At 45.0% G+C, this 24,626-nt stretch overlaps 1 protein-coding gene across 1 annotated transcript in view; it reads left to right on the top strand.

The window, feature by feature from the left end:
* The window catches only part of LOC132430542 (solute carrier family 23 member 1-like), a 44,516-nt gene extending 20,248 nt beyond the window's left edge, over window positions 1–24,268 (top strand). The window contains exons 5-12 of the mRNA XM_060019799.1: window positions 7,741–7,922; window positions 8,846–8,966; window positions 10,061–10,217; window positions 11,049–11,302; window positions 20,588–20,752; window positions 21,150–21,258; window positions 22,639–22,734; window positions 24,012–24,268. Of these exons, the coding sequence (XP_059875782.1) occupies window positions 7,741–7,922; window positions 8,846–8,966; window positions 10,061–10,217; window positions 11,049–11,302; window positions 20,588–20,752; window positions 21,150–21,258; window positions 22,639–22,734; window positions 24,012–24,268 (1,341 nt within the window). The remainder of the gene's footprint in view (window positions 1–7,740; window positions 7,923–8,845; window positions 8,967–10,060; window positions 10,218–11,048; window positions 11,303–20,587; window positions 20,753–21,149; window positions 21,259–22,638; window positions 22,735–24,011) is intronic.
* Window positions 24,269–24,626: the final 358 nt, after the last annotated feature.

Raw genomic sequence — 24,626 nt, 5'->3', positions numbered from 1 at the left:
CTTAATTCAGTTTTATCATCCAGGGAAAGAAACTAGTGGCCTTGAAGCAGGCTCTGAAGTTTGGCCATGCTCCAGGTTGGCTTATCTAAACAATAGATAAGGAAGCCAGCACACAGGATTCTTGGCAGAGAGCATAGCCATACCCTCAGGGACAGTAGACCTGCTAGCATCCAGACCCCAACATCCTCACCTGACCTCCTACGTGAAGGGTCAAGGACGGCCCATGGGTGGGGTACTGTATGAGAGAGTGAAGGTCACTTGAGATTTCTAGGAAGCCCAACCAGCTTCCTCCCAGCTTGACCTTAAATATGTAGGCCTGGAGTGAGGCTAAGGACCACCTCCTCTGGAGCAGGGACAGTTACACAAGCACCGTATAGTACTGGGTTTCCAATACAAGGTAGTTTGCTCAGGCATGAATCCAGCTTTCACTTAATGTCTTCAGCACTAACTCACTAGAACTGGACCAAGGACATTCCTGAACTCAGGGCTATGGACCTAGAGCAGAGTTTGTTCCCTAGATATCCTTAGGAGTTAAGCTAGGAAGCCTTAGCCCAGCCAGGGTCCATCCTGCACCCCACCCAATCCATGTTCAGCATCCTCACAGCCTCATGGCTGCAATAAGGGTCACATCTGCTGTATATGAAAGATAAAGAAAGAGGGAAGACAGAGGAAACATGGTAACAAGATTCCTATTCTTACCCAGATTTGACCAATGAGAAGGAGTAGAATTGACAAAACACTCCAGTGGGGGTGAGGGCTGGGGCGGAAGGACAATGGTGTAAGTCCTAAACTGATTCCAAATACCTGAGAACCAGGAGTGCTGATGTCTGGGGGCAGGAGAAGGTGGATGACTCAGCTCAAGCAGAGCAAATTAGCTCTTCTGCTTTATGTGAGGCCCTCAAAGGATTGGATGGCACTCACCCACATTGGGTAGGGCCGTCTGCTTCCTTCAGTTCACACCAATTCAAATGCTAACCTCTTCTGGAAACATCCTCACAGACACACCCAGAAAAAATGTTTTGTCAGCTATCTGGGCATCCCTCAGCCCAGTCAAGTTGACACATAAAATTCACCATCACTGTATGTTATGTATATGTTCAACTTTAGTAAACACTAGCAAATACATTTGCAAAGTGTATGTTCCAATTTACACTCCCACCAGCAGCATGTGTGAGTTCCATTTACTCCAAATTCTCACCAACATTTTCTCTTTTTCATTTTAGCTGCTCTGGTCAGTGTATGATGGTAAACTTGTATCATTCTTTTATGATGTTATTGAATGATTTAGAGTTAACTATAAATGTCTGTCCTCATCTTGTAGGTCTATTTGACCACCTGGGGTCATTTTTGCTCCTATGCTTACCACATTAGCTGGTGACTAGAGGTCAATATCCCAATATAGACTTCGTTATTTATCATTATTTCCATGACTTTCATTGAGTATCATGTAAATGACCTATGAATTAGTCCATGACCCATTTTAAAGTTCAAACAACAGACCGTGTCCTAAATATGCCAGCATCGTAGTAGCTTTGGCTACTTTCACAGTGTTCATTCCTCATTGTCCATCCAGTTCAGCACAGTATACTCTGGGTCTAGTGTTATTAGATGTGTTTCAGTTTGGTAGAATCAACTCTGATGCCAGCATCCCTCATTCCAGATTGAAGACGTATCTAGAAATATGGCTAAGAAATCATTTTCTTATTTCCAACATTTTAAATGCAACGGGCAAAAGTAGCATTATTCAATACCATAATTTGGTAACTCCAGTTCTTCCTGCCGCCATCTTTCTTTCCGCCCACTGTGAGCCTTTCTTAACCCATTTCCTTGCTCCTGTTGGAAGAGGAGGTGCTGAGTCCTTCTCTGCTAGCCTTTAAATAGTGGGCAGGAAAAGTAACACTGTTAAACCCTCCTTGTGTGTCCTTCCCCAGCGTACTTTCAAATGATTTAATAAGTATATTGTCACGGTAGCCTCTCCACTACCACTGGGTAGGATGCATCCTACCACTGGGTAGGATGCATCCTGAAAAACACCACACTTTCCAGTCCGGCCCATAAATACCATCAGAATTCCAACAAGTCAAATTAAATTGATTCTTATTATTCCTATCTTAGGGAACACAACCAAATCCCTAGTCCTGGGAAAATAGGGTTTCTTTACCTTCTCATTTCCCAATCTGTCCTTTGCAAACTGCTCCACTAGTGACTCAGTTTAGTGCCCCACTTGTAGCTTGATCTTACACTATCCTGCCCTGCAAAGCCTGCCCTTCGTGCCTTTGTCACCCACATTTTGTTGCTTCAAGCACACGTTCTAATTTTGCAATAATTTCACTCCTTTGGAAAGTGACATGAAATATGAAAAGATCACTTGATACTGTATTTCTTGGTCCATTCCTGTCTTGTTCATGCTGTGAAAAGTGATCCTTGAGCTGTTTGATATATAAGTTGATCTTCATGCTGGTGGGCAATCTGAGTTGCTAGTCTCTTTATTGTAGCCTGCGCCAGGGCTTCAGTGGCAGGATAGGCAAAGCTCAAACCAGAAACACTGTCCATACCAGTTTAAAAAAATGTTAAAACCTCCCATGCTCTGTGGACTGTCCAGTACAGGCAGCCTGTCAGTTCTGTGATGGGCCATTTATCCTCATATTCTCCCACCAGAGGCACCTGTGCCCAGCGCTGTTGGCAATCTGGATCATCCTGGGCAACGCAGGTGACTTCAAAGAGAGATGGAGATTATGTAGTTTGTGAGCCCGCATATGCATGGCTTGTGGCCCGAGGTGTCATCTTGTGGGCCCTAATGACTACATTCAAAATCTTACTTCCCTCCTCTTTTTAAGACATAGGGGCATCTACGTGAACCACCAGTATTTGAGATTTGACTATAAAGTCCTTTCCCATAAAAGGTGAAATTTCAGTAGCGCCTCTATGATGCACTTGCCAGACCAAACTGCTAGTCCATTGGCCACAGCCCGAGAACCTATAGAATTCTAAAGGGATGACTCTGGGGGTTTATGTGTGTACTGTCAGTCACATCACACACAGCTTGGTCCTTTGGCTGGACTTAGACTTGCCTTCCTTCCTCCATCAAGGTCCTTCTGTTGCAATGTTACACTCTTTCAGTCTCAGTCTTTCTCAGGTGGGTGAGCAGCACCTTTAGCAAGACTCCAAGCAGTGCTTTTTTTTTTTAATCAATTTATTTATTTATTTAAGGCTGCATTGGGTCTTCGTTGCTACAGGCAGGCTTTCTCTGGTTGCGGTGAGCAGGGGCTACCCTTCGTTGTGGTGTGCAGGCTTCTCATTGCCGTGACTTCTCTTGTTGTGGAGCACAGGCTCTAGGTGCATGGGCTTCAGTAGTTTGGCATGTGGGCTCATAGTTGTGGCTCATGGACTCTAGAACGCAGGCTTAGTAGTTGTGGCGCACGGGCTTAGTTGCTCCATGGCACGTGGGATCTTCCCAGACCAGGGCTTGAACCCGTGTCCCCTGCATTGGCAGGCAGATTCTTAACCACTGTGCCACCAGGGAAGTCCCCCCAAGCAGTGCTTTTTGAATTCAAAGATCCACATAGTGGGATCCAAGGCTCTGTTGTTAGAGATAGATTATCTCGTGAGGTAGTGTCCACCCAGGGGAGGGGGACTGTCACTTACTCATGGATCCTATGAACGCCTCCTTGTGTAACTGCCTTTTCTTTTCCTGAATATAACGATTTCCCTTTAATTAGCACATTCTGTTGATGATCCCCTGCCTTATTTGAATGTCTTTCTGACGTCACTCAAGATACCATTGGGATCTCTGATCTTGGAGTTATTTGGTGCCATTCAGTAGTGCTCTAATTCCACATAGTGCCCAGTAGCAGACGAGTTAGGAATGGTCCTTCAGAGGGAGAGTATTTGAGTAGCTGCTCTGGGCCGCCTCCACACCAAATGCCCCACGCAGAGCTGAAGCGCCAGGCATCTGCCAGGGTCAGTCCTCATTCAGCATGGACAGAACCACTGACGCTTCTGGTATCTCAGGAGCACTGTGCTGGTCAGGACACGACTCTGAGACCAGTCTGAGCCATAACTTGTGAATTTCAGCCAGAACCTTCTGCTGTTCTTCCCTTTCAAAAACAGCCTTTCTGCATGTGGCCGTGCTCTGGTATACAGTCCAACAGTGCACCCAGATGTGGATGTACTTGAATGACCTATCAAGTTCTTGTGCTTCCTTGTTTTCTCAAGGTGGACCCAGAGTTAACAGAGGTTTTTAATGTTTAAAGAACTTTTCCATGTAGTTCCAGATATACCTAAGGATTTCATTTATACCTAAGGATTTAGATATACCTAAGGATTTCATTTGTCAGGCGGGTGGGCCCTGGATTTTTGCCAGGTCCGTTGGCCAGTCTTCAAATGCTGTGTGTTGTACCACCTTTTCCAAAGCAGGATGTATTTCTTCTTCAGTGCAGCCTAGTTTTATTATATCATCGATAACATGAATCACAAAATACATGTGGTCTGAGGTTTTGGGGGATTTTGTTTCTGCTGTCCCCCAGGGAGCCAATACTTGGCTTTCGTAAATCCAAATTAAAACTAAGCAAAGAATAAGAAGTGGATTTTGTCAGCGAAAATTTAATTAACTATCAAGTTAAGAAGAAAAAATTGGAATTTTATTCGAGCCAAGCTGAGGATTATAAACCCAGGAAGCAGATTCTCAGGAAGCTCTGGGAACCCTTCCACCTGTTAGAAGTTGAAGGCACAGTCATATACATTTTTGAGACAAAGGATCGAACATCAAAATGACACACTGATACTTTACGTAAAGTCCACCAAGGATACATTGTCCAGATAAGCAGGTACAAAGCGAGCAGCCAGTCCCCATGACCCCCTACAGAGCTGGGAGGGAACGCTGTTCTTTTAAGAAATTACATTGCTAGCATCAGAAGAAAGAAAAACAATTGATCTTTACGGTTGAGCAGGCCCCTTATCTTTGAGGAACTCTGGTTAATGTGTAATGCAGGTTCACACTGCACAGTAGGGAGGGCGGAGGCCCAAACAAACACACAGAGAGAACTTTATGTGTAATTTTTTTACTTGTCCTGCCTTAAAATATAAGTTTTATTTCATCAGTTTCCTTACCCTGCTCTGCTAGATGCCAGGGGCAGGATTTCCCTTCCACTTAGACCTACTGAGAACTGTAATTTTTTGTGCAGGAATCTCTTGCCTTTGTGCTATCCAAGAGGAAAGATCTGACAAGTTAATTCGTCTCTTCTCCTACCTAAGCACTCTGCTGCTCGAATTCTTCCTGTGTTCTCATGACCTGTCTGCCTCAACACTGCAGTGGTCTGAAGCAGTTACTTTGTGTTTTGAGGACACAGTATTAGTAGTGAGAGAGGATGTTTAGGGATGTTTGGGTCATGCTGTGCCTGCACTGAGCACAGGATCCCAAGTTACAGACACAACCATGTTTTTTAAATACATTTACCATTTATTTTTGTGCTTGTGAGTCCTCTAAAGCAGGAGTCAGTAAACTGTTGCTCTTGGACCAAATCCAGCCTGTAATCTGTTTTTTACTGCCCACCAATTAAGAGTGGTTTTTACATTTTAAAAAGTTGTTTAAAATTTAAAAAAGAATGTGACAGAAACTGTATGTGGCCCACAAAACCTAAAATGTTAACTATCTGGCTTTTTACAGAAAAAGTTTGCCAACCCCTGCTCTAAAGCACAGGCCCCAGGGTGGGAGTTCTCTTGCCCAGACTGTATCCTCCACTATTTTTTTCCCACATTGCCTTCAAGTGTCCAACAGTGAGTACAAACCCAGAGTCTTATTTGTGGTATTTTAGCTCCATCTACTGGTCCAGTGTTTTTCACCAGTGCTGTAAACAAGGGAAAATTCTTTCAAGTTTCAATCTTCTTTTATTAATTGATGGATTGGTTTAATTCACTGGGCCAGCCTATTGGAATTTAAGGTAGAGTTTCCATGTTTCACTAAGTTAAATTTGTTCACACACATCTCAAGTCTTGAAGCCACCAATGGTTAGCAGTCCAACTCTACATCACGATACTAGCCACAAATGAAAGTGAGGCAAATATAGGACCAATAGGGGTGTCATTACTTTCTGGGAGATAAGAAGTAATAAAGAGGACAAGTAAGTAATGATTATATTTTTAGAAAGTGGTGGTAGCAGAAAATGTAGAGAACTCTGGGAAGAGATGGCAAGCTCAGTTTCCAACACATTAGACCAACTTAAACTTCACCTTCCAGTATTATGGTGGTTTTAAATTTTTTATATCCTTGTGTATGCTTATGTATACGTGAAATGAATGACAGCAATGATAAAAAGGCTAGGTCGGAGAAATTAGGATTGCTTTGTTACTATAAAGTACTCACGCCACTCATGATGTGGTATAGTGTTATTTGAAAGTGAACTTGGTAGAATTCCCGGGTGGTCCAGTGGTTAGGACTGCACTTTTACTGCCAAGGCCGTGGGTTTGATCCCTGGTTTGGGAACTAAGATCTGCAAGCCCTGTGGTGTGACAAGAAAAAAAAAGGGGGGGGGGGACTTGGATTAGCTGTAAATGTACATTGCAAACTCTAAAGGAAAAAAAAAAGGATAATGGTTATGCTAAGAAAGGAGAGGGGAAAAAAAGCTCAGTTAAAACCACAAAAGGAAGAAAACCAGTAGAAGACAAAAACAGAAATGAAGAACAAGGGCAACAAATAGAAAATAGTAATGGTTATGGTGGATATTAATCCAACTATATCAATAATCACTTTGAACGTCATTGGTCTAAAGGCACAGAGATTGTCAGAGTGGATCAAAACACAAGACCCAACTGTATGTTGTCCAGAAGAAACCGGCTTTAAATATAAAGACACATGTAGATTAAAAGTAAATGGATGGAGAAGAATATACCACGTTAACACTGATCAAAGGAAAGCAGGAGTCAGACTTCTTTCTTTTCAGGAAGAGCAGACTTCAAAGCAAGGAACATTTTCAGGGGTAACATGAATAACATCCATATTAGCAAAGTAGAAAAGGAGAAGTAAAGTAAAACTCAATCAGTCCAATAGATCAGGGGTTGGCAAACTACAGCCCGTGAGCCAAATCTGGCTAGTTGCCTGTTTTCTGTTTGTTTGTTTGTTTTTTTATAGCCCGCAAGCTAAAAATGGTTTCATATTTTAAATGGTTGAAAAAAAATCAAAAGAAGAATAATATTTTATGACATGTCAAAATTGTACGAAATTCAAGAATAATATTTTATGACATGTCAAAATTGTAGGAAATTCAAATTTCAGTGCCTATCAGTGGAGTTTTATTAGAACACAGTCAAGCTCATTTGTTTCCATCTTGCCTGGAAAAGTTGCAGCTGAGCCTGTACGGTCCACAGAGCCTCAACTATTCACTCTCTGATCCTTTACAGAAAAACCTTTGCCAACCTCTGCAATAGAAAGTAGGAAAACAGAGACAAATAAATCAGCAAGATGTTCAATACATAACTGGGTGATGCCAGTATTACGAGTCATCACATTATCACTGTGATCAATAGATAATCTTGAAATCTACTTCCTGAAAAACTTCACATTAGGTGAAAATGTCCAACAGACAGTTGGAAATAGAGGACTGGAGAGAGGAGTGAGGTCCGAGCTCACCTTCCCTCAGTTCCTCTGGGGTCCAGCTTTGCCCCTGCACTGCCTCTGAAGGTACCACCGATCTGGGTGGCCCCGCCACAGGCTCCCAGGTGCTGAGCCCCATGCTTCCTCTTCAGCTGCAGGGAGCCATCATGGTTGCTTCCTGTGTCCAGATGCTGGTGGGCTTCTCAGGCCTCATTGGCTTCCTCATGCGCTTCATCGGCCCCTTGACCATTGCTCCGACCATCTCCCTGGTGGCCCTGCCTCTCTTCGATTCTGCGGGCAATGACGCCGGGATCCACTGGGGGATTGCTGCCATGTAAGCACCCTCTGGGGAAGGTGGGCCATCTTTGGAGGAAGATTACCCAGTAAGAAGAGTGAGTCCTGGATATTGGCAAACTCTGGTGGTTTACAAATACTTTCACAAACATCACGATACCTTAAAAGCAGTGAAATGGCTACTTAGAATATATTATTACTATTTCTTATGTTGTCAGTCCTCACAGACAATAAGTTCATCACAGGCAGGGTATAAACATACTTAGCGTAGGGTTCACAGACAGCTGATGCTACCCGTCCCCTGCCTCCTAGGTTTTCACTGAGCAAATATTTGTAAACCTCCAGCACCTGGGAAGAGTGCAAAGACATGGCCCCAGCTCTCAAGCATTTTGTAACGTAGTAGAGGGATAAGACTTGTGTCCAAGTGCCTGTGACACCAGGAGACAGTGATGAGAGTCACAGTGTGCCGGCTGGTTCAGGGGATGGGGTGGTGACAGCCAGCTTGCCGAGGGTGGGGGGTGCTGTCAGGAAGGCTTCCCAGAAAAAGAGGCCTTCAGCATTTAAACAGAGCTTTGAAGGGACTTGGGCATGACCCTGGACACGCTCATTCACTCTGTCTGTTGTGGTCTGACCGCAAGGACCTGCAGGACCACCTGGGAGAGAAGGTGGCCTGACTCTGGCCTCACTGGCTTCAGTCTGGATCTGTGCAGCTGCCATGCTTATTTCTCAGGCCCCTGCCCACTGTTCCTCTTCAGCCACCAGCAGCCTCTGAAAGGGGCCTGCCCACTTTTTCAGAACTGGCAGGATGCTGCCTACACTGCAGAGCAGGGCCTAGATGGGGACCCTCCCAGCACAGCCACTGCCCCATAGTCCCAGAGACACGTGATGGCACGCCTTCCCGGACCGTCGCTCTCGTGATGAGCCCAAGTTTGCCAGGTTGGGTGTGGTTTGTTTCTGTTTCAGGACCATCTTCCTCATCGTGCTGTTTTCTCAGTACCTGAAAAACATCGCGGTGCCTGTGCCTGTTTACGGAAGAGAGAAGAAGTGTCACACCTCTAAGTTCTACCTGTTTCAGGTCTTCCCTGTAAGAAGCGCTCCCCACACTCTGCCATTCTTAGTTGACTCACCTGGACAGTGAGGGACAGCCTGTTGCTCTCCCAGATGGCCCCCAAGTCAAATGCTCTCCACCTGCAGCGGCCTCTCCTCCTGAGCCTCCCTTAATTGCCCCTTGGGTGGTGGGAGCCTTGGTGTAATGCCATCCCAGATCTTCCCTCATTGCTTCTCTCCCAGGAGTAGAGAACTCGCCCCAGGTTGCTGCCCTGGGCACTGCTGTGGGACAGTCTTCTCGTGTCCCTGGGCCGTCCTCATAGCATGGCACTGGGGGAGACAGCCAGGCTCACTGCTAAAGGTGCAAAACTAAGGGCCAAGTTGCTTAGATCAGGTTCTTTCTCATTGGCTCCTGGATAATTCAGATCCTGCTGACAATGATGGTGTCTCCTTTTTCAGAGCCTTCTCTGTTGAATTTGCTCCACTCTGTCAAGTAGGTGCCATTGCCAACCACACAAATGTGTTTTCAGGTTCAATTTATCTGTGAAATACATTCTGCATTATAAAAAGTTACTTCCACACAGTGATCTCATTGATCCCTCAGCAATCCTGTAGGCCAATGGTTCAAAAGTTCGGTATGCATAAGAATCACCTGGGGACATTGCTAAAAATGCCGATGTCAGGGGTTCTACCATCACAGATTAAAAGTCAATATATCTGAGGACCTCACGGTATATCTGAGCCTCAGGCTCTGCAGAGCAATGGTTGTAATTCCATTGTACAGATGAGGACACTGAGGCTCAGGGAATTTGATCCAGGGTCATGGGACCAGCAAACAATAGAAAGGGAGTCAGACTGCAATCCTTCTGACCCAGGCTGTGTCCACTTTCCTAGACATTTCTGCCTCTACTTGACGCAAGGTCTCCCCACAGTTTAGTTTCTCTATTCCTGTAATGTGTTCATTATCCACTGACACAGCGGATTCCTGTTGTCACTGGAAGGGTTTGTAGCCCAACACTTCCTCATCTCAAAGAGCTTTCCCGACTCCCTCCTTCGCCCACCCTCTCTGGGAGGTGTGGGCAGGTGCAGGGGTGGGGCCCAGTGTGAAGGGCGCCTCCCTTCCTCCGGCAGGTGTTGCTGGCGCTCTGCATCTCGTGGCTGCTGTGCTTCGTGCTCACAGTCACCGACGCCCTCCCCTCGGCACCTGCAGCCTACGGGTACCTGGCCCGCACAGACACCAAAGGCGACGTCCTGAGCCAGGCTCCTTGGTTTCGCTTCCCTTACCCAGGTAACAAGACGCCGACGACTCCGGGGCCCATCTTGCCTGGGGCATATGCTTCCCAGGACTGTCCGTGAGGCTCAGGCACCAGAGGGGGAAGTGAGTAGAGCCGGGACGGGATCTCCTCCAAGGGATCTGGCAAGGAGGGACAGGCCACACGGAGTCAATATGAGACCCCTAGGAGAGGAAGGAGACCCTTGGGTGGTCCTAAGAATGCTTTGGGGGTGGTAGACCAAAGGTTCCCTCTCCCAGACCTACCTCCTTCCTGGCCCGCATGCCTCATCCCCTCCTCCACATTGCTCAGGCCCCACCCACTGGGGGTGGGGAAAGCACAGAGGGATCCTGACCTCTTAGCCAACCTTTGGGTCTCCTTGTGGAACTGGTGGATCCCACACAAGGGAGGCTTGGGACTGAATTAGAACATTTCTGGGTTGCTGGTCAAGGGCATCTCCTTTCCCTGCAGTTCTTGGCTCAGGGTGTGAGAATAACCACGTTCCAGTTGTAGGGGTGAGGAGGTCCTGGCCTCATGGACTGGGGAGCCAGGACCTCCCTGAGTAAGAATCCTGGAAGCCTTCAAAAGGCTTCAAGGCCTTCCCGGAAAGAGGCCCGGTTTCTGGTTCTTTTTGTGCACTGTGACCTCAAGGTCAGGGCCTCTGACCTACCCTCAGGGAGGCACGGGAGGGCAGGAGCCTGAGACAAAGCTTCAGGACAGCTGTTGGGTTGGAAGACATGTTGCCTGGTCTTTAAAGCCTTCCGGAGAACCCTCCGGCAAGGGAATTATTTGGGGTCCAGCAGCCTGTTATCTTCCGGATGAACATTCTCTCTGCGCTGCAATTTCAGGGCAGTGGGGCCTCCCCACCATCAGCCCGGCTGGGGTCTTTGGGATCGTCGCGGGGGTGATCTCCTCAATGGTGGAGTCAGTAGGCGATTATTATGCCTGTGCCCGCCTGGTGGGGGCACCACCCCCTCCGAAGCACGCCATCAACCGAGGCATCGGCATCGAGGGCCTGGGCTGCCTGCTGGCAGGGGCCTGGGGTACGGGGAACGGCACCACCTCCTACAGCGAGAATGTCGGCGCTCTGGGCATCACCAGGGTAAGGCTGCTGACAGTGGCCCCGGGGGTGGGGTGGTGGGTGGGCAGCCTGGGTACCTGAATCTGTCATCAGTGTCTTAGCCTCTTACTGTTGCTGCAACAAATTATCACAAACTTGATGGCTTCCGACAGCCCAGATGTATTATTTTACTGATCTGGAAGTCAGAACTCCAGTGCGGGTCTCACAGGGCTACAGTAAAGGGATTGGCAGGGCCGTGTTCCTTTCTGGAGGTTATAGGGGAGAATCCATTTCCTTGCTTTTTCCATCATCTAGAGGCTGCCCACATTCCTTGGCTATGGCCCCTTTCCTCCATCTTTAAAGCCAGCAACATGGCGTCTCTCTGACCTTTCCTCCTTAGTCACGTCTCCCTTTGACCACAGCTGGGAAAGATTACCTGCTTATAAGGATGCATGTAATTAGGCTGGGCCCACCTGGGTAACTCAGGCTACTCCGTCCATCTCAAAATCCTTAATCACATTGCAAAGTCCTTTTGCCATTAAGGTAACGTATTCACAGGTTTGGGCATGGACATCTTTGAGGAGCCTGTATTTTGCTTACTATACTTGACCTTCTTGGTTGTGGTCACCTCCACCTGAATGTCCCAAGGGTACCTCACACTCAGAATGGCCTATATTATGCTCAGTCCATGCCCCCATCCTTACTTCTTCTCCCGTAAACCTTGTCTTCGTGAATTCACCCAGTCATCCTTAACTTCTCTCTGTTGTGTGCTTCTCACAGTGGATTCTGTTTTCTCAGCATGCGTGCTGCCCTCCTGTCCTCTTGTCTCCATTCCCAGTATCACAGCTTTATCATCTCCCACCTGGACATGGCAGTATCCCTAACTGTCTCTTCCCAGGATCTTGCCCATCTCTAATCTAGCTACCACATGGCTGCCCAAGGATCTTGCTAGAACCCAATTAAATTAGTCCCTGCTTAAAATCTCTTCCAGGCTCCCATTTTCCACAGGAAAGCCTCATAAGGTCAGCAAGAATTCTTCAAGATGGTGCTTTCTTCTTCTTACTATTATTTTTTGGCTGCGTTGGGTCTTTGTTGCTGCGCGTGGGCTTTCTCTAGTTGTGGCGAGCGGGGGCTGCTCTTCGTTGCGGTGCGCGGGCTTCTCATTGCGGTGGCTTCTCCTTGCGGAGCACGGGCTGTAGGCATGCAGGCTTCAGTAGTTGTGGCTCACGGGCTCTAGAGCGCAGGCTCAGTAGTTGTGGCGCACGGGCTTAGTTGCTCCGTGGCATGTGGGATCTTCCCAGACCAGGGATGGAACTCGTGTCCCCTGCATTGGCAGGTGGATTCTTAACCACTGCACCACCAGGGAAGTCCCCAAGATGGTGCTTTCTAAGGTGACTTAGAAAAGAATCTTATTACGATGTTGCTTTCCTGTATGCTTCAGTGCATAGGTACAGTGTTTCCCAGCACAAGTGAAGTGAGCTTTGGAAAGTACTCACTTTCCTCCACCCACATCCCCACCCTGTATTTTCTGATAGCTCTCTTGGACCTATCTACCTCTGTACCCTGCATGGCCTCTGGCCCATAGTGAGAGTTAAAATCTGTGAGCAAACAGCAGAGCCAGCACCCAACCCTACGGCAAGTTCTATGTGCTTGGACACTGTGGACTCTTTGACATTTCCCCAAAGTTTCAAGACCTTCGGTGCAAGTGAGAGGAACATTTTTTCACGTGAGGGCCACTGACCCACACAGAAATGTGGGAATGGCCTGTGTAAGTATAAAGCAGCAAATATTTTTCTTGCTGAAGGGAAGATATCTCACGCAGAACAGAAAATTATATTAAATAAACAGAACAAAAAATTTTTTGATGTATCATTTCTAAATTAAGACCCTTTACAGGAGAGGGAAAGAGCAGGCAAGAAAAGATACACAGACAGCAAACAGGCTACAAATCCAGCAGACCCATTAACTCTGGTTTGGACTCACACCTCCCCCTGGGGCCCCGTGTTGCATCTGCATTCATGGGCTCTGACCTATTCTTGGTTCTCCCCTGGTCAGTCCAGAGAAATCAGGCTGAAGGCCAAAGATCTCCCATCACTTTTCTAGGGTGTCATGGCTCCCAGCCCAGATGTGAATCCTGAGACCAAAAGATGCCCAGGGCTGCATGATAAATTCCGTGGTAGTAGGATTGGGGGTGACCTGCCATCTTTATGAGACCACTGTTATATGCAAAGGGTATTGGTTGAACCTGACAAGTTGATCTATTGTGCTTAGAAGCATGCCTTTGTTCCCACAAAGGCACGGTTCATTGCTAGGGTTGTAAACAAAAAAAGTTATTTTGATGTGGTTAATTCCTATCTCTTGTCTTCTAATGAAGACAGTTAAATAAATTAGCTCTTAAACTGGAAAGAAAAATAAGCAAAGGCCGAATCTGCTACTTTATTGCTGCATTAACGGACTTCAAGTTGTTGACACTAGAGTATCTTAAAAAAATGCTTAAATTGTGGTAAAAGACACATAACATAAAATCTACCATCTTAATTATTTTTGTGTACAGTTCAGTAGTATTCAGTGTATTCACATTGCTGTGCAACAGATCTCCAGAACTTTTTCATCTTGCAAAACTGAAACTACACTAGAGTATCTTTTTTTTATTTTATTTTTTTAACATCTTTATTAGAGTATAATTGCCTTACAATGGTGTGTTAGTTTCTGCTTTATAACAAAGTGAATCAGTTATACATATACATATGTCCCCATATCTCTTCCCTATTGCAAGATCTGTATTTTTTTTTTACATCTTTATTGGAGTATAATTGCTTTACAATGGTGTGTTAGTTTCTGCTTTAAAGTGAATCAGTTATACATATGTTCCCATATCTCTTCCCTCTTGTATCTCCCTCCCTCCCACCCTCCCTATCCCACCCCTCCAGGCAGTCACAAAGCACCGAGCCGATCTCCCTGTGCTATGCAGCTGCTTCCCACTAGCTACCTATCTTACGTTTGGTAGTGTATATATGTCCATGCCTCTCTCTCGCTTTGTCACAGCTTACCCTTCCCCCTCCCCATATCCTCAAGTCCATTCTCTAGTAGGTCTGTGTCTTTATTCCTGTCTTACCCCTAGGTTCTTCATGACATTTTTTTTTCTTAAATTCCATATATATGTGTTAGCATACGATATTTGTCTTTCTCTTTCTGACTTACTTCACTCTGTATGACAGACTCTAGGTCTATCCACCTCAGCCACTATGGAGAACAGTATGGAGGTTCCTTAAAAAACTACAAATAGAACTACCATATGACCCAGCAATCCCACTACTGGGCATATACCCTGAGAAAACCGTAATTCAAAGAGGGTCATGTACCAAAATGTTCATTGCAGCTCTATTTACAATAGCCCAGAGATGGAAACAACCTAAGTGTCCATCATTGGATGAATGGATAAAGAAGATGTGGCACATATATACAATGGAATATTACTCAGCCATAAAAAGAAACGAAATTGAGCTATTTGTAATGAGGTGGATAGACCTAGAGTCTGTCACATAGAGTATCCTTTAAGGACTGGGAATAGAAACAAATGCATGAGAAGAGGTCCAAGAACTACCTAAACACATTCATTGATAATAGACTTATGATGGGATATTCAGACATTTGCAGCACAACTCCAACTTTTGAGGATGAGGCTGAATGCTTCCAGGTCAGAGGTCATTTTTGTCTCACTGGTAGCTGTCACTCAAACCCTAGATACAACCCTTGACTAGCACAACAATCATTACTGTCCAGCGTGTGACAGCTGTGTGTGCCTGGTACTGGGATGGGATGTGGACCAGAGCCCATAATCTTCACAGCGTAGTGGTTTTTTTTTTTAACCTTTGTAGAAACTTTTTATTTCCAGATCTAATAGCTGCTCTAAGCGGGTGAAACGTACTTCTTTAGCATTCCCAAACTCCTAGCTGCTCGAGAAACCCTATGCAAACCAGGTGATAGCAATTAGTAGTGACTCTAGCACAACTGATCCTTGATTTTGGACCAGTTAATGCTGTATAATACCATGGGGAGGAGCCTTGTCTCTGTTTTGTATCTTAATGAACCTCCAGTAGATGAAGGAGGAATCGTAGTTTACACATAATCCATGATAATTGCTTGTTGAGAAAATCTAATTTGTCCTAATTGAGAAAATATATCAATTAATAATAATGAAGTGACTTATAGAGGGAACTTTTAAAAAAACTTGTTTTATTGAAGTATAGTTGATTTACAATGTTGTGCTAGTTTCTGCTATACAGCAAAGTGATTCAGTTTTATATAACATTATTTTTCATATTCTTTTCCATTATGGTTTACCACAGGATGTTGAATATAGTTCCCTGTGCTATACAGTAGGACCTTGTTGTTTATCCATTCTATATGTAATCGTTTGCATCTGCTAATCCCAAACTCCCAATCCATCCCTCCCCCACACCTGCTCCCCCTTGGCAACCACAAGTCTGTTCTCTATGTCTGTGTGTCTGTTTCTCTTTGGTAGATAAGTTCATTTGTGTCCTATTTTAGATTCCACATATAAGTGATATCACAGGGTATTTGTCTTTCTCTGTCTGACTTACTTCACTTAGTATGATAACCTCTAGGTCCATCCATGTTGTTGCAAATAACACTACCCTTTTTAATGGCTGAGTAATATTCCATTGTATACACACACCACATCTTTATCCATTCATCTGTTAATGGACATTTAGGTTGTTTCCATGTCTTGGCTATTGTGAATAGTGCTGCTGTGAACATAAGGGTGCATGTATCTTTTCAAGTTAGAGTTTTGTCCAGATATATGCCTAGTAGTGGGATTGCTGGATCGTATGTCAACTCTATTTTCAGTTTTTTGAGAAACCTCCATATTGTTTTCCATAGTAGCTGCACCAATTTACATTCCCACCAACAGTGCAGGAGGGTTCCTAGAGGGAACTTTTTGAAATGTAAATCACATCATGTCACTACCCTGCTTGACACAACTCTACTGAGTCTTCTTTGTCTTTGGATTTATTATTTTTAATTGTAGTAAAATACATGTAACATAAATTTAGCCTCTTAACCATTTCTAAATGTATAGTTCAGTAGAGTTAAGTACATCCAAATTGTTGTGCAACCAATCTTCAGAACTCTTTTCTCTTGCAAAACTGAAATCTGTACCAATTGAACAACAACTCCATATTCCCCCCTCTCCCAGCCCCTAGCAACCACCATTCTACTTTCTGTCTCTATGAATTTGACTGCTCTAGGTACCTTATATAAGTGGACTCATACAGTATTTGTCTTTTTGCGGGTGGCTTATTTCACTTAATGTCCAAGTTTTATCCATGTTGTGCAGGTGTCAGAATTTATTTCCTTTTTAAGGCTGAATAATATTCCATTGCATGTATATACTACGTTTTGTTTATGCTTTGTCTTTGGAATTTATCGTAACTCCTTTCCATGGCCCTTAAAGTACTTCATGACAGAGTCCCTTCCTTGCTTTCCATCCCATCTCCTGTCTCTCACCCTGCATCACTGTGCCCCAGGCACATCAATTCCCTCCCCTAGGTTTATTGAGATACACTTGGCATATAACATTGTGTAAATTTAGGTGTACAATGTGTTTATTTGATACACTTCTATATTGCAATATGATTACCACCATTAGCTAACACCTCTATCACATTACATAATTACCATTTCTTTTTTGTGGTGAGAACATTTAAGATCTACTATCTTAGTAATTTTGAAGTATACATTTTTGTTAACTATAATCACCATGCTGTGCATTAGGTCCCCAGAACTTACTCATCTTCTAACTGAAAGTTTGTACTCTTTGATGAACATCTCCCCATTTCCCCTGGTAACCACCATTCTACTCTTTACTTCTACAAGTTTAGCTTTCTTAGAGTCCACATGTATATGATATTATACAGTATTTGTTTTTCTCTGTTTGACTTACTTCACTTAACGTAATGCCCTCAAGGTCCATCCGTGTTGTCACAAATGGCAAGATTTCATTCTTTTTTATGGCTTAATAATATTTCATTTTACATACCACATCTTCTTTATCCATTCTTCTGTTGACAGACACTTAGATTGTTTCCATACCTTGGCTATTGTAAATAATGGTGCAATGAACATGGTGGGGGGGTGCACATAGTTTTTTGTTAGTGTTTTCATTTTCTTTGGATAATCCCAGAAGTGGAATTGCTGGATCATATGGTAGTTCTATTTTTAACTTTTTGAGGAATCTCCGTACCATTTTTCATAGTGGCTGCACCAATTTACATTCCCACCAGCAGTGCACAGGATTCCCATTTCTCCACATCCTTGTCAGCACTTGTTACCTTGTGTCTTTTTGATGATAGCCGTTCTAACAGGTGTGAGGTGATATCTCATTGTGGTTTTGATTTGCATTTCTCTGATGATTAGTGATGTTGAGCATCTTTTCATGTACCTGTTGGCATTTGTATGTCTTCTTTGGAAAAAAAAGTCTGTTCAGTTCCTCTGACCATTTTAAAATTGTTTGTTGTTGTTGTTGTTATTGAATTATATGAGTTCTTTATATATTTTAGATATGAAACCCTTATCCAACTATACAGTCTGCAAATATTTTCTCCCATTTAATAGGTTGCTTTTTCATTTTGTTGATTGTTTCTTTTGCTGTACAAAAGCTTTTTAGTTTAATGTAGTCCCACTTTTGGATTTTCACTTTTTTTAAAAAAAGATTTATATTTATTTATTTTTGGCTGAGCTGTGTCTTAGTTGCAGCATGAGGGATCTTTGTTGCAGCATGCGGACTTCTTAGTTGTGGCATGCCTGCGGGATCTAGTTCCCTGACCAGGGATTGAACCCAGGCCCCCTGCACTGGGAACACAGAGTCTTACCCACTGGATCACCAGGGAAGTTCCTGATTTTCACTTTTTTTGCTTGTGCTTTTGGTGTCATATCCTAAAAAATCATTGCCAAGACCAATGTCAAGAAGCTTCCCTCTGTTTTCTTCTAGGAGTTTTGCAGTTTCCAGTTTTACATTTAAGTATTTAATCCATTTTTAGTTAAATTTTGTGAGCGGTGTTAAGATAGTGGTTCAATTTCAGTTTTCTGCATGTGGTTATCCAGTTTTCCCAACACTATTTATTGAAGATACTACCCTTTCCCCATTGAGTTTTCATGGCTCCCTTGTCAAGTATTAGTTGACCATATATGCATGGATTTATCTGTGGGCTCTCAGTTCTGTTCCATTGGTCTATGTGTCTATTTTTATGCCAGTACCATAGTGTTTTGATTACTATAGTTTTGCAGTATAGTTTGAAATCAGGACGTGTGATGCCTCCAGCTTTTTTTCTATTTTTCTCTTTCAGGATTGCTTTGGCTATTTGATGTCTTTTGTGGTTACATAAGCATTTTAGGTTTTTTTTTTCTACTTTTGTGAAAAATGCCATTGGAAATTTGATAGGGATTGCATTGAATCTGTAGATGGTTTTGGGTAGTATGGACATTTTAACAATATTAATTCTTCCAGTCATGACATGGGATACCTTTCCATTTATTTGTGTCTTCTTCAGTTTCTTTCATCAGTCTTATATTTTTCACCTCCTTGGTTAGATTCATTCTTAAGTACTTCATTGTCTTTGATGCTATTGTGAATGGGATTGTTTTATTTCTTTTTCAGATGTTTTACTGTTAGTGTAGAAAAATGCAGCTGATTTCTGTATGTTGATTTTGTATCCTGCAACTTTACTGAATTCATTGATTAGTTGTAACAATTTCTTGGTAGAGTCTTTAGGATTTTCTATATATAAGATCATATCATCTGCAAATAAAGATAATTTTACTTCTCCCTTTCTGATTTGGATACCTTTTTTTTTTTTTTTTTTTTGCAGTATGTGGGCCTCTCACTGTTGTGGCCTCTCCCGTTGCGGAGCACAGGCTCCGGACGCGCAGGCTCAACGGCCATGGCTCACGGGCCCAGCCGCTCCGCGGTATGTGGGATCTTCCCGGACCGGGGCACGAACCTGTGTCCCCTGCATCGGCAGGCGGACTCTCAACCACTGCGCCACCAGGGAAGCCCTGGATACCTTTTATTTCTTTATCTAACCTGATTGCTATGGCTATGACTTCCAGTAATATGTTGAATAGGAGTGGTGAGAGTTGTCACCCTTGTCTTGTTTTCTGATCTTAGAAGAAAAGCTTCCAGCCTTTCAGCATTGAGTATGATGTTAGTTGTGGGCTTTTTGTATATGGCCTTTATTGTGTTGAGGTGCATTCCTTCTATATTTAATTTGTTGAAAGTTTTTTTATGCTGAAAGGATGTTGGATTTTGTCCAGTGCTTTTTCTGTGTGTATTGAGATGACCATATGTTTTTATCTTTCATTCTATTAATGTGGTGTATCACATTTATTGATTTGCACATGTTGAGACATCCTTGCATCCCAGGGATAAGTCCCAGGTGATCACGGTGTATGATCCTTTTAATGTACTGTTAAATTTGGTTTGCTAACATTTTGTTGATAGTTTTTGCATCTATATTCATCAGGGATATTGGTCTGTACAGTTGACCCTTGAACAATGTGGGGAGTGGGGTGGGGTTAGGGGCACCAACCCTCCTTGCAGTCGAAGATCCGTGTATAACTTATAGTTGGACCTCTGTACACGTGGTCCCTCCATATCCATGGTTCCATCGTATCTGTGGTTCCACATTCACAGATTCAACCTATGATGGATTGTTTAGTACTACAGTATTTACTGTTGAAAAAAAATCTGCATATAAGTGAACCCACACAGTACTTTCTTTTCTTTTCTGTCCTTATCTGACTTTGGTATCAAGGTAATGCTGTCCTCCTAAAATGAGATTGTGAAGTAAGTATTATTAATCCCACCTGTTAAATTTGGAGGCTGACATTTTGAGAGGTTAGATAACTTGCGTGAAGCCGAACAGCTAGTTAGAGGCAGAGTTGGGATTGGCTCTCAAACCCCATTCTTAAGCATTGGGCCACTCCCTCCCAAGAGAGACTTCTTGCCTCACTATAAAGTCTGCCTAGAGAAGGAGCATTGGAGTCAGGACTTGAAGACATGTATGAGAGCAGCAGAGAGGAGAGGTGAGGGCAGAGACTGGGACCCAAGGTCACACCTTCATGCTTTCGCCAGCACCATGTGGGAGTAGAGGGGGGCCATTTCTGGGTCAGTCGATGCTGCTCCTGTGGGTCCCCTGGAGCGATTGTTTGTGATGCCCCAGGAGCAGGGCAGAGGCCTCCAGGGTGTGTGACCCAGCTGGTGCTGAGCTCCTCATCTCTCCCCCACCTCCCTGAGTGCTACAGGTAGGGAGCAGGATGGTGATTGTTGCGGCGGGCTGCGTGCTGCTCCTGATGGGCATATTTGGGAAGATCGGGGCTGCGTTTGCCACCATCCCAACCCCTGTGATCGGAGGCATGTTCCTGGTGATGTTTGGAGTCATCACTGCCGTGGGGATTTCCAATCTTCAGGTGAGGCAAGACACCCTTAGGAAAGCAGCAGCATTGCATCTCCTGAAAGGAGCCCATGGGGATGGAGATGAATGGAACAGGGTGGGGACAAGGGAGGAGGGGAAGGGAGTCCTCAGTCCCAGAAACCGCACTGGCCCCAAATGGGAGAAAGAAATAACCAGAAGCACCCGAATTTCTGAAAAACAAAATTGCATCAGTTTGAATTGGATTATCCAGACCACTCAGCTCCCAGGGTCAAGTGGGAGTCGGGACTTGTCTGAGAACCTGTGCCCTCTGAGCCCAGCCTCCCCCTCCAGTCTCAAGTGGCGGTGGGGGGGCTGGCTGGGCGGGTGTTTGACTGATGTGCAATACAGGTACTGATCGTTCTGGCTCTGCCGTGGGGGCCTCTCTCCTACAGTACGTGGACATGAACTCGTCCAGAAACATCTTTGTCTTTGGCTTCTCCATCTACTGTGGGCTTGCTGTTCCCAACTGGGTGAACAAGAACCCGGAGAGGCTCCACACAGGTGATTTTCCATCCTCTAGTCTGTGACCACTCCAGGGGCAGAGCTGGTGGGGTCCCTGGTCCCTGGGAATTCCTGTCACTTTTTAAAAAAATTAACTATAGTCACCATGCTGTACATTACATCACCATGACTTATTTATTTCCAGTTCTATTGAGATATAATTGACATACATCACTGTATGAGTCCCAGGTATACAGCATAAAGGTTTGACATACATATATTGTGAAACGACTACCATAATAAGTCTAGTTAACACCCATCTCCTCATATAGACACAATAAAAAGAAATGGGAAAAAAATTTTCTCCTTGTGATGAGGACTCTTAGGATCTACTCTCTTACCAACTTTTCTATATATCATACAGCAGTGTTAACCATAGTCGTCATGTTGTACATTCCATCCCTCATACTTATTTATCTTATAACCAGAAGTGTGTCCCTTTTGATCACCTTCCTCCAATTCCTCCTCCTCACACCCCCTGCTTCTGGTAACCACAAATCTGATCTCTTTTTCTATGAGTTTTTTTTTTAACAGTCTATATATAATAAGTGAGATCATACAGTATTTGTCTTTCTCTATCTGATTCATGCCACAGCATAATGCTCTCAAGTTCCATCCATGTTGTTGCAAATAGCCAGATTTTATGGCTGAATAATACCCATTGTAAATATATACCTCATTTTTTTTAGTCATTCATCCATTGATGAACACTTAGGTTGTTTCCATATCTTGGCTCTTGTAAATAATGCTGCAGTGAAGGTGGCTGTGCATATATCTTTTTGAGTTAGTGTTTTCATTTTCTTTGGATAAATAACCAGGAGTGGAATTACTGGGTCATATGGTAGTTCTATTTTTAATTTTTTGAGGAACCTCCATACTGTTTTCCATAGTGGTTGCACTAATTTACATTCCTGCCAACAGTGCCCAAGGGTCCTTTTCTCCACACCCTTGCCAAGACTTCCTAGTTCTTGTCTTTTTGGTAAAAGCCGAACAGGTGTGAGATGATATCTCACTGTGATTTTGATTTGCATTTCCCTGATGATTAGTGATGTTGAACACCTTTCATGTACCTATTGGCCATCTGTATATCTTCTTTGGAAAAATCTCTATTCAGATCCTCTGCCCTTTTTTTTTTTTTTTTTTGTCGTACACGGGCCTCTCACTGTTGTGGCCTCTTCCGTTGTGGAGCACAGGCTCCGGGCGTGCACGCTCAGCGGCCATGGCTCACAGGCCCAGCCGCTCCGCGGCATGTGGGATCCTCCCAGACCGGGTCACGAACCCTCGTCCCCTACATCGGCAGGCAGACTCTCAACCACTGCGCCACCAGGGAAGCCCCCTCTGCCCATTTTTTAATCCCTGTCACTTCTGTCTTCACTCTAGGGATTCTGCAGTTGGACCAGGTCATCCAGGTGCTGCTGACCACGGGCATGTTTGTTGGTGGATTTCTGGGCTTTCTACTGGACAACACCATCCCTGGTAGGGCTCACCTTTGCTCTGTAAGCTGGCAGTTTGGGTAGATGGTCAGCATTTGGGTCACCCACATTGCTTCTCTAGCCCCAGTTCTCATGTAAGACTGGCCACAGCATACCCTGAGTGGGCCCTGCATCTGGGTGGGGTGTATGGGCCTGTACTAGCTTTCTAGGGCTGCCATCGCAAAATGCCACAGACTAGGAGGCTTAAACAACCGAAATGTATTTCCTCACAGTTCCAGAGGCTAGAAGTCCAAGAACAAGGTGTTGGCAGGATTGGTTTCTCCTGGGGCCTTTCTCCTTGACTTTCAGATGGATGGCCTTTCCTTCCTGTGTGTGCATCTCTGGTGTCTCTCTGTGTGTCCTAATCTCCTCTTCTTATAAAGACACCAGTCAGATTAAATTAGAGCCCACCCTAAAGACCTCATCTTTACGTCTTTAACTAAATCACCACTTTAAAGATTGTATCTCCAAATACAGTCACATTCTGAGGTTTGTGGGGTTAGGGCTTCAACATGATTTTTTTTGGGGGGGGACACAATTCAGCCCATAAAAGGACCCTAAGGTGAGAAATACACCAGAAGCAAAAAGCAAAAGACATAGCCCCAGCTCTCTTAGAGCCTGCCGTCTAGTTGACGAGGGAGAGAATGCATGTGTTCATTTATTCACATTCCAATAAAAACCACAGCAAGTACACTGTGTTCCAGGTGCTCTGTATTGAGGATACAAAGGGCTGCAAGACATGCCCCCCTGCCTTCTAGAAACTCACAGGCTAGTAGGGGAGAGAGACACGACAACAGACCATTACAGTACAGGGAAGTAAGTGTGATGATGAGCAAACGAAGCCCATGAGCGCTGAGGTGAAGAGCGCAGAGCTGCCCTCACTGGTGGCTTTCAGTGCTCCCTTCTTGATCCTCCCATGGCCCCTTGAAAGGACCTCTGTGATAGCTCCTGCTTCGTGGTATTCCATTTCCCACATTTCTTCTCTCCACCAAATGTAAAATGCATCTGCATTCCAGAAACACTGAAATATAGAAAGGTCCGCTCTGGAAGATGAGGAAAGAACAGTGGTTCATAGAAGGTCGTACCCCGGAGCTCAGGGAACACCTGATGATGAGCTGAGTTGAGCTGAGCTGATTCTTGGGATAGGCTTGGAGGGGGAGGAGGGGCTGCTGGCAGGTGCAGGGCACTGAGACGAGGCCTCGTGAGTGCCTGCAGGGGGGGCCAGAGGCTTCCGCCCCCTCCCTCAGGGCCCAGGCTTGACTGCTTGCTGGCTCCCTTTAGGAAGCCTGGAGGAGAGAGGCCTCCTGGCGTGGAATCAAATCCAGAAGTCTGAGGAGACTACGAAGATCTCGGAGGTCTACAGCCTCCCCTGCGGGATCGGCACCAGGTTCTGCGCATCCTCCTGCACCCGGTGCCTCCCCTTCTGGCCCAAGCTGGAACGTGGTGGGAGAGGTGAAGTGGGGGTGAGCCAGCTGACGCTCTGCTCCCGGGACCCCTCAGAAGAGCGACCCAAGGGCGCCACAGACACCAGGATGTAAGAACGCTCCTTCTGCACGTCCCAGAGGCTTCACTATCCCCCCACCCAATGTGCTGAGCTCCCCACTCACGTATGGAGGGGACCCTGCCCTCTCGAGTACCTCTGCACCCCGCACGTGGTGGCAGCCAAATAAGTATTAGATTAAGACCATGACAAGCATGCTTTGACCCAGTCACTTAGTCACCGAGGTCTGGCCTCAAGCTGCTTCCTTCCACCATGCTCCAGCCCTCCCATCTCCAGTGTAAACCAGTCCTCCTGGCAGTATTTTGATGCATCGGGAGGAAGAGGCTTTGGGTGGGGCAGGCGACGGAGATGGGGCTGTTTGCTGAAAGGTGACGGGAACAGTTCTCTTCCTCCCC

Source organism: Delphinus delphis, chromosome 9 (genome assembly GCF_949987515.2).
Source record: "Delphinus delphis chromosome 9, mDelDel1.2, whole genome shotgun sequence".
In the NCBI taxonomy this organism is placed as follows: Eukaryota; Metazoa; Chordata; class Mammalia; order Artiodactyla; family Delphinidae; genus Delphinus; species Delphinus delphis.
This window is presented reverse-complemented; position numbering and strand designations above follow the sequence as displayed.